General features: G+C 34.6%; 1 protein-coding gene across 1 annotated transcript; it reads right to left on the reverse strand.

The window, feature by feature from the left end:
• Window positions 1-928: 928 nt before the first annotated feature.
• LOC149398681 (kinesin-like protein) lies at window positions 929-6811 on the reverse strand. The gene is made up of 15 exons (XM_089614904.1): window positions 6432-6811; window positions 6186-6323; window positions 5679-5762; window positions 5455-5580; window positions 5304-5363; window positions 5164-5217; window positions 4937-5029; window positions 4736-4831; window positions 4462-4604; window positions 4195-4344; window positions 3919-4048; window positions 2869-3828; window positions 2663-2758; window positions 1762-2574; window positions 929-1317 (listed from the first exon to the last, which is right to left on the reverse strand). Exons 1-15 carry the CDS (start codon window positions 6723-6725, stop codon window positions 1081-1083), a joined length of 3474 nt encoding a protein of 1157 aa, XP_089471030.1. The 5' UTR covers window positions 6726-6811; the 3' UTR covers window positions 929-1080.
• Window positions 6812-10680: the final 3869 nt, after the last annotated feature.

A 10680-nucleotide genomic window follows, 5' to 3' on the forward strand; every position in this document is an offset into this window, starting at 1 on the left:
TACATACTAAAATGATATAAACATCTTAAAAGTTCTCATAAATTAGAATTATGATAAGTTCTTTAAGTAATTAAATAAAATTATATTTATTTTTTGAATAATTGAAAAGGAATTTAAATGACACTTGAAATTTGCCTAATGAATATATATGACAATGTTTTGGAAGTTTAATTATATACTATAAGCATATATATATTCACGTTTCCTCGGTGAGAGTCTTTCGGATTGGTGAATATCTTCTCGTTGCCTCCTTAGTTGTTCTTGTTGGATTCTTAGTCTGTTATTCGTTGTCTTTGTTGGGTAATCGGATCTTCAGTCTTTCTCTTTTTCTTTCTCGTCGAATGGTAATTGGATCATCGGTCTTTGTTTATGAGTTGAGAGAATTCTTGGTTGAGAGAATTATGAGTTTAGAGAGAATTATGAGTCGAGAGAATTACTCATCTTCTGGTTTGTGTGAGTGAGCTATTTATAAGATATTGGCGCTTGGTGCGTGGCGTGTGGCGCTTATCGCTTGGCGCGTGAAGCAGGGCACATGCCATCATGAAATAGCTTGCAAGCATGTTTACCGGTCTTTGTTTTGGTCAAACATATTTCCGGCCCGTGTTTAACTGAGTTATCCTTTTGCATTATGACATCGTTTTGCAATTGTAACGTCATTTTAGCAATTGAGGCGTCGTTTTTATCATAAAAAGTGACAGTATAACATAAAGTATTTTTTTTACGAGGCTCTTAAGTTGTTACCGTTGGTAAAACTTTAGTAAATAGAGTAAAAGAAATAAAATAAAAATACAGAATAAAAGAAATAAAAAGAGTGTTTTTTTAGTTGGTGCGCGAGATTTCAATCCAAAATTTTTGGCGGCTATCAAACTCGATTTCAAAAACTTCATTTTATATCAAGAGAATAATATTACTGTTCTTGACACTAAACTAAAGCAACTGAAAATATCAAGATTAACTAAAACAGTTCAATCTGACAAAAAAATCAATACACGAGATATATTAATGAAAAAGCCAAAGAGCGTAAAGATGAACCCAAGCAGGGTTTTTTTTTTTACATGAAATTAATTGAGACGAGTCAGCTCAATAATGGTCTTGATAAATGGCTCCGAACTCGGCTCTCCAAGCCTGATCATCGTCTGGGACGGTGCTCGGTGGCAGCGAGTCCTCACGGTAAAGTGGTTCCAGCGCAGACTCAGGCAATCTGCTCTCAGCCATGTACTGCTTCATTGTCACCATTTCCATTTTGTGCTTCCTCTTTATCTTCTCCAATTGTTTCTTCAACTTCTCGTTGTCTTGTTGCGCGTTTGCAAAGTTATCCTGCGAAAAACAAATCACCAGAAAAAGAATCGAAATTTATCAATGTCTAAGGTCAATCACATTCATGGCTACTAATTCTGAATAGAATATTTAAATTTGTGTTTGAAGCTTAACGGTTGATTATTATACTTTGAAATGAATATCAGACTTCAATCACTTCCAAACGGAATACTCAAATGAGTCGTTTGAAAAGAGTATTTGATTTCATTCTATGAAAGTTTAGACTTAAATCACTTGAAATGCAAAGCTTTTGATCTACTTAAAAATAAATAAATAAATAAAAATTCCTATGAACTTTCAGCTATACTGATCTATCTAGTTTTAGATAACAAACACTGATTATGTAAACAGAATGGAAATTGATTATGTAAATATTTACTAAAAAACAAAGTATTTGCTCACTTTCAGTATTCTAAATGAATGTAAATTGATTTCTCATTTTACCTCTGCAGCAGAAGCTGATTGTTCGGCTTCTCTGAGCCGGACGAGCAATTCTCCGGCGGCATGGACGGCCTCGGCGGTGTCTCTGAGCTGAACTTTGAGGCTCTTGTTCTCCTTCTTCAAGAACTCTCTCTCCTTTTCCCTCTCGACCCTCATAGCCGAGAGCTCCGCGGCCAATGACTTGGCGAACCTCGCTCCTTGGCCTTTTTTCCCGGCCTTGGTCGCGGCTCTCTTCACGTCGGCGATCCCTTCCATGATCGCCCGGTGCTTCGAGGCGAGCTCGTTGTACTTCTCTTGAAGCTCGACGTAGTGCTCGACCATTCTGGCGTGACCAAGGACCGCTCTGTGGAGCGCGTCGTCGAGCTCTTCCGTGCACTGCTTCTCCGATCTCAGCTCAGTCTCGAGCTTCTCCGCTCTCCGGCGATGCGCGTCGATGTCGATCCTCAGCTCGTCGGTCAGAGATATCCACTCGCTCTCCATTTCGGTCCATCGCTGCCTCTCTTCCTCCAGCTCTTCTTCTTCGATTTTGCTCTTCTGGAAGACCGCGCTTTTGCGGAACTGGATCGATCTCGTGAGCAGAGAGGACCTCAGATTTTCGGTTGACCTGGCTGGACAAGCCTCGGACTGTGACTGCAATTTGCTTTTTAGGAGTTGAATCTCGTTGAGTAGCGCTTCTTTCTCGTTCACGCCGAACACTGACTCGTCCTGAACTTCCTTGATCTTTTCCTCATTTCCGGGTTCTTCATTGTACGGGACTATTTCGCTCTTCATTTCCACCGCAACATAATTTGTTTCTTCTTGCTTATATTGCTCAACCTGAAATTTGCACTTGCCAGCGTAAGATTAAAATATTCTAAAGAAAACCCCTGATTCATATCAAGTTGCAGGATTACAAAGACCGTACCAGCTTTGTTAGCTGCTCGATTTTAGATGCTTGTTCTGCGCAACGATTTTGAAGCTCCTCTTTAGTGACAGCTTCTTCAACCGGGGTTTTCAGATCCTGATTGACAAAAAAAAAAATTAAAAAATAATACATGACATGTTAGTGGATAACCGATACAACACATGATTGATAGAGTTAACTTAGCATTAAGAGCCGAAAGATGGTACCTTTTTTGCTTCCTCTCTGGGCTGGTCAGAGTTTCCTTCTTCATCCACTGGTACAATCCATGTCTTTAGGCTGTCCTCGACCTCATTAGAATCTTTGTTCTGAACCTGCTTTTTGCACGAAGCGCAAATGAATTTCTGACTAGGTGAATTGGCTTTGTCAACTTCCGGGCAAGGCTGGAGCGTCAAGTGCTCAAAAGAGAAAGCAGCGGAGTTTCTTTGGTGGTGGTCGATAATGTCTAAGCCCCTCTGGAGACTGGCTGCCAAAGACTCCGCCGGAGCTGAAAAGATCTTGCTTGACCTCAACGAAGAGCCGAGACCGAGTGACCGTCTCAGTTCTTGTGGTGTACTCTTGGAAGTCTCTGCTGGAACATTATTATTGCTGTGACCGATCGAAAAATTCGAAAGGGCCATGCTTTTTCTCAGGTTCTTGCCGATCTTCGGGGACTCCGACAGTGCTGGCTCTTGGAGAATCGCAGGCTTGAATTCGCCGATCGAAATGCTTTTTCTGAATTCCGAATTTATAGCTCGTGACCCGTTCGTGGAGCCTCTGATGTCATCACCACCCAATGCCAAACTGCTCATTAAAGGAAGCTCGTGAGGATCTCCAAGGTCCAGCTCTTCAAACTCAGTTTCTTCCGGGCCATCCACAGCGTCGTCTTCGCTCAGATATTCTGTCTCACAGCTTTCCGCTATTTGTGTCGAATCTGTATCACAAGGCTGGTCTCTCACGTTCTCTTCACAAGATTTACGCATCTTATTTATTTGCTCTTTCAGCTCCTTGACATCATCCTCGCTGACATTGACCTCCTCGTCGGATTCATTGTCAATACTAGGTAATAGCAGCGAACGATTGAGACTCACCCTCAACAAATTCAAGCTGTCTCGTACATTTCTTCCTTGAAAGTACCCATGATTGCTTACAACTGAATGTCCACTTGACTTTGCTCTAATAAGCTCGTCCTGCAGAAAAAAGAAAAAAAAAATCATGTTTAAGACCCTCCTCAACCTTTGCTTAAGCGCCAACTAATATTAAAAAAAACTTCACCGTACCTTAAGTTGACGAATCTGATCACTCAAGTCATTAACATCATCTTCTGTTATCTCATTTATCACTGGCTCATTTTTCATGGATTTCACCTTCTCTCCGAATCGTAGTGTTCCAAGGATTTCTCCTTCGTTGCTGCATCAATAAAGAATAAAACATGAGGAGTCGATCCGCAAAAAAAAAAAAAAAAAAACCATAAAAAGTTCTTATGATGACCATATTAGACGTTTGTGAGACATATATTATGCAAGTTTATGAAAACAGACAAGCGAGCAAATTACTTGTTATCGGGGGAGATGGCGCAGAGCAAAGTCAATTTGGAATTTCCACCAAGCGACTCTCGCAGCACGTGTGTTAAGCAGGACACTCTGTAAAGAGCATCTTCAGGTTTTTCAGATTGAGGTTCTTTTGCCAAAGTATTTACCAGATGTCTGAAAAAGAACGGAAAAAAAATGTTGAATTAAACATTTCAAAAAAATTTCTACCACAAACTAATCTTCTCAAGATGTCTTAAAAACAAAAAAAACTAATCTAATCGTGATACATACCCAAGCCGCGCCAAGGACTTCTTCACACGTCTTCCTTCCTTGGCACTACCAGGAACATCAGTCTTTTTCCTATCCAGACCAGCCAAATCAACAAGGCATATCCTGCTTGTCTTTGAACTACCGAAACACTTTGAAGTGTTATCCTGTAGCGTCAAAGACATACATTTTCAGCCACAGTAATATAACTTTTCAGACTCAATTATAGCCATTGACATAATAGTATAGCACTTGGAGTTTTTTTAGTTTCGGATCATGTTGCCTTGAGAGTAATTACCTTTCTCCAAGATTCAATGATGAATGTGAAAACTATATGGGACCTAGAACTCTTAGAGTTCACGCTAGTTGCTCCAACTTTTCTACTCGAAAGTCCCTGCAATATTCAGAGAAACCAATATGATGAACAATCTCATCTCTTAAGAACATGTTAGCTTTCCACTATTAAGCAAAGAGAAATGTGTCGTTCGCTTTTCACTACCTTTATCAATATCTGCATCACATCTTCGTAGCCAGTCACATATTCTTCTGTCAGATTCTCGACATACAGTCCATTCTTTGTGTCATCCTTAATCTGAATTTTTTTAAACAATATCCATCATATTAATTTTGTCAAAGTGGCAAAAACCAACAGAATACGTATAATGGTTTTTTTCTTCAACAATATGAATGAAACAACTACAAAACAATGAATAAAAAAAATCCAACCTCGAGATTCCTCTGTGAAGGATCAAGCAAATCCCCAATTTGTTCATTGTAAATCTGTATTATTAATAAATAAAATACAGCATTATTAAGAGAGCTAAAGACATAAACTGTCCACTGAAAGAAAGGTACAGCATTGATACCTCAAGGAAAGAGCAACGGCATTGATAGTTTATCTGTTTCTCTTCTGAATTATTTTGCTCCTAAATAAGAAACACAAATCAGATCATTAACCACATTTCAATCGCCATTATCACATCTTCAGAAATCAACTAATCACCAGAGAAACCATACTTTCTCAATCTCGGAAAATAGCATCTGGAAGATGCGTGGAACGACACCTTGGCGACTGTGAGGAGAGGGACCATCAACCATGGCGCTTTGCGGACCCCACATCGTGAACGTCTTTCCACTACCACTCTGCTTGGAATGCCATTATATAAATTAACTCTGTATAAACTCAGAACTCTATATCTTATCAAACACAAATAACATCAGTTATAACAATGCTTGATTACCTGACCATAGGACACAACAGAGGCGTTGTAGCCAGCCAAAGCATTTCTAACCAAGGGAACACCAACACATTGGAATACATCTTCCTGGTATCAACCAAACAAGATCATGAATCAAAATCAGAATCAGAATCAGAATATCTCTAACACTCTTTTTAGGTCATTGCCTGATATCATATTATCGTTGTTTTTAGCTGGTTTTTAGTCATATAATAGTTTTTAGTAACATAAACAATTCAATTGAAAACAGAAAACCTAGACTCAGAGCCAGTTCAGTATACTTGAGACAATTACTCCAAATCATTTTTAACACTTTCTGATGTATGGTTAATTTCAAATCATTACTCCAAAGTTATCTGTAGCTAAATTGGGAAATAATTAAAAACCACATTACTTGAAATTTCATTTAACTTAGCATACTACCAAATAAACATATGAGGTACAAGATTTAATTCCGAATCTTCCACAAAACAAATTATATAAAAATAAATAAAAAGAGAGAAACTTTACCTGGTTGGCTTTTGAATCTAAAACCGAATCAAACTTAAGAACACGATCACCCACTGAAACTGTGTCCGAAGAAATCTTCTTCACATTCCGATCTTTCTCTCTTTCACCATCATTTGGAGGTTTAATTCTCACAACGACCTAAGCAAATTTAAACCGCATTTAGCTCAAAAATGACACCAGAAACTCCATCAAACTTCCAAATCTTAAGAAAGAAAAAAAAATCAAAAATTCCAATCCCTAATTTACCTTCACTGGAGAATCTGATTCCTTCGAATCTCGAGCCCGGACCTCCGGTGCTGCAATCTCCGGCTGCGGCTCCGGCTTCTGCAGCTTGGCGGCGACGGCGATCGAAGAGGTCTCGATGTTCGGATCGACCGGAGGAGTGTTCTCGGAGTTAGATCTCGAGATTCTGAGGCTCGAAAATGGTTTGCGCTTCGAAGAGGACAGCGATCTGGGAAGGAGGCTCCGCAGCGCCGTGGTCGAGATGCTTCCGAGGAACCGAGGCTCAGCAATGGCGTCGGAGCTATTGTTTGGCTTCATCGTTGCTAAGACAGAGAATTTCTAGAGAGAGAGAGAACTATACAGAGTTTGAATTTGAAAGATTGGGAATAGAAATAAAGAGACCGTTACTTTCATTATTTGATCAGCGAAGGTTTTTAAACTCTTTCTTATTGTAATATTATTCACTTTCAATTACCATAACATCCCTTGTTTATATTTTGTTTCACTTTTATTATTATTATTCTTATTTTGGGTGGGTTTCTGCTTACTTTAGTTTAGATGCATATTATATGGCAATGCAAATGTGTTTGAAAAGCTATGCAAGTCATGAGCTGAGCAGCCACATTTTTTTTAGTATAGATATTATTTGTTTTTTTTTTATCTAACTCGGTAAAATATATAACATTATTGTACACTAGTTTTTGAAATCTTAACACCCTCAAAGATAATTCATGAATTCATTTCCTTTAAAGTATTTGTGAATTCATATTTATTATACTTCAAAATTGTTTAAATTTAGTTGTGCGAATTTAAATTCTCACCTTTTTTAATGCAAATTTATATATTATTATATACTCTTACTGTCTAAGAAATAATATTATTATAATATTAATTTATAATCAATTGTTTTATTCTCAACTACTCCATAAAAATATCAATTACCATTTAGTAAAATTAAAAAATAAATTTTTATTCTCAATTATAATTCATTAATTAAATTCCTTTTTATTTACTTCATAAATTCACAAATGATTTATTTTATATTTTAATTCATATTATTTTAACTTTATTAGAGCATCTTTAATGGTTCACTTTAAGGACTTACTAATAATTTAGACAAAGCTGAAACAATTTATTTCACCATTGTTTAACTTTTTAGCTATTTGCTTCATAGAGCAAATTCGCTCTATAGAACAAATTAATTCTAGCAAAATCAATGAGTCTCACTCTTTTTTCAATCAATGAGAATTGAAAAAAAATTTAAAAAAAAAATATAATTGTCATGTGAGATAAAGTCAAACTAAAATAGAGATTTAGTTTACCATTAAAGGGAGAATTGTTGATTAAATGAGTAATAGCGTGAAAAGTTTATGGGAGAATTGTTGCTAATGTAATATTGGCTTAACTAGTTTTCTTTTTGCTGGTAATTGGTCACAAATCAATCGATGTAACATCATTTAATATAAGGATAAAGTAGTCACTAAATATATTTTGAATTTAACTAGCCGTTAGGGGCAGTGGTCCAACCAAAAGCTTGGAGCGCATATAAATTCTTCCACACGCACATGTCTAACACTGAATATTCAAAATGTTCAGGCCCATCTTACGGCCCAAATGAAACCTAGATTAGTCCATGAAGAAAGTTGAGTACTAATTTCTTCTGCTAGTCGTTTATTTTACTTTTATCTCAGGAATAGCATTTTATTGTGAAAACAACATTTCTAAGTTGTAACTATTTAACTTTATTTATTGTTTACGATTTTATTTATAAGATTATAATAATTGTTTACCATTTGAAAAAAAAAAAAAAATTTAGAGTATTCAAGCTAGCAACTATTGTAAAAATGTTACACTTTAAAAAAAAAAAGTTACTTTTATCATTTCACCAAAAATTGACTATGTTTGCTAGAAGATCCCGGAAAATTACTTGAGATTCTATTAATGATTAACCGTGTCGGATCATTGTGCAATGTCCTAATCAAATGCCTTGTGGCATGATCAAAGCCGATGATCGTAAGCTAGTTAATAGAAATAACTCAACCGAACTATGTATTTAAAGTGCAACATTTTTAAAATTTTGACTTTATTTTAATCAATATAAAAAAAATAGTGTTTTTCTAAACTGTAAAAAATATTTTAGATTATTTTTCGTATAAATAAAACCTTAAATATTAAACATGTTAGCTAGAGCCGAACAGTAAACAAATTTTTTGAAAAAAAATAAATGTGAAGATCAAGAAAAAAGATTATTTACAACTTGAAAACACTATTTTTATGGTAAAAACTTTAAACATTATATTCTTGCAATAAATTTTAAAAAACACACTCAATCCATGTGTTTTGTAACACTTTGGCGTTTTATATCTTCCTTGGTTGAGCTCTCGTCAACAATTTTTTAGGTCGAGAACTAATCAAATAATTTTTTGTTATCCGAATTACAATAAAATTGATATCTTAAAATGTCGAGTATTAGTCAGTATATCTGAAATTTGTCTGTTTAAAACCATTGATTTTGTCATTTTCCCTAACAAGATCCGCTGAGGTATTTCTTCCTATCCAACCTACCACACTAAACTAATGGAAGAAAACTATTAAATTAAAGTGTCACAACATATATACATACGCTATATAATATTAAATTTGCTATACGTATTATCGTATTGGATGTATAATGAGTGGACTAAAAAATGAAGTGGTACGTACTTATGAATAAGATATGGTTTTTATTGTGTCCACTACTAAATAAAGGTATTTGATGTATAAAGTGGTAGACATTATAATCTTTTGATTTTAGCCAAGTTTGTTTTATTAAACTTAAACCAACATTAAAGCTCTTGATATTCTATTAAAAAGGAAAGGGCCTCAAAGCTTAGAACTCTAAGCCAAATCGTTAAGAAGGAAATATGGCATGATATGATCAATGATTAAACGGATTTCGACGTTGATTAATGTAGAGTTTCGTGTTATTAAACTGAAGAAAATACTTGGAATTTGCATATTTTATTTTTATTTTGCATACTTGGAAGCTTGGGTTTTAAATTTTGGAAAAGTTCAATTTTGTAGTTTTGTAGTGTGGAAATTGAATATGATAGTGTTTTTTTAAAACTAATCTCAAGAATAGCATTTCTAGATTTTTATCATGAAAATAGTTTCTTTCAAATTATAAAAGGTCATTTTTTTATGTTTGCATATATTTTTAATTTTTGTTTGGGGCACTATATAACCCTTAATTATTTACAATTTGGAAATGTTAGATTTTAAAGCCCTATAATTTTCTCAATATTAATTATGTATACGCTTATAAATTACTTGGTATATAGAGTTTTCAAAACTAATTCCACAGATTACGATAAATAAATACATAAAAATATAAAAAATAAAAAAATACTAGAAACTAACATTTTTGGTTAGTTTTCCTAACATTTTTGGTTTACTTTTATGATGTATAATATCAATTAGGATAAATGTTGTCTACAATATTATAATATAAAAAGCTGTTATTTCTGTAAGATTTTAGAAGTTGATATTTTTTAAATGAAGCCCATATTTCATTAAGACTATATGGAAGCATTGGTAAACAGAATCCGTAATTAGGGATGGTTTTATTAAAGGAATATTGAGTCAATATATCTTTTAGTTCAACTTCTCTATATTTTCCCTTTTTCTTTTCTCCTCCTTTGTTTTCGTTCTCTCTCTCAAAACAACATAGCATCTTGGAATCTATATAGGTTTATTCTAGAGGATATGCAAAAGACTCGTTCTGTGAGCTTTCAAAGTTGATAACGTTCAAGAAACGACGAAAAAGAGATAAAGCAATGGCTTTTTGACTCCAAAACTTTTCTTCAGATAAAATGAGTTGAAAGTTGAAACTCGGGACTTCTTGTTGTATTTGGTTGAACCCTTTGTGCTATAATCTTGTGTAATATATCCATATATTTTTATGTATGTAAAAAAGTATGCTTTTATCCTACATTTGGGTTCTTTCTTATAATATGAGATATGCAGAATACAGAGAATGGTTTTAAGAAAATAGTTATTATTTGTTTTATGAGCGTTCTAACTATCTGACCCATTTCAAATTTAATTTTAAGGAACTAGTTAATATTTCATTTATTATAGTAAATTAGTCATTTATCAAAATTAACGTATAAAAATACTATAAATAACCATGTAAAATACTATATGATTAATGATACCACGTCATCAAATGTGACTAGATTTTAAACATATCTAAAACGTTGGTTAGATATTGCGAATCCAACGTTTCAAGTGA

The sequence above is a fragment of the Urtica dioica genome, chromosome 5 (assembly GCF_054948205.1).
Source record: "Urtica dioica subsp. dioica isolate 48M chromosome 5, U.dioica_male_clone48M_v1_H2, whole genome shotgun sequence".
Lineage (NCBI taxonomy): Eukaryota > Viridiplantae > Streptophyta > Magnoliopsida > Rosales > Urticaceae > Urtica > Urtica dioica.

Excerpts from the sequence above, each read along its gene's own strand:
- LOC149398681 (XM_089614904.1), bottom strand. The coding sequence starts at position 6,725 with ATGAAGCCAAACAATAGCTCCGACGCCATTGCTGAGCCTCGGTTCCTC. Across the intron at positions 5,030-5,163 it reads CTTCACAGAGGAATCTCGAG|ATTAAGGATGACACAAAGAA; the intron begins GTTGGATTTTTT and ends AAAAAAATTCAG. Across the intron at positions 4,049-4,194 it reads GCCATCTCCCCCGATAACAA|CAACGAAGGAGAAATCCTTG; the intron begins GTAATTTGCTCG and ends TTATTGATGCAG.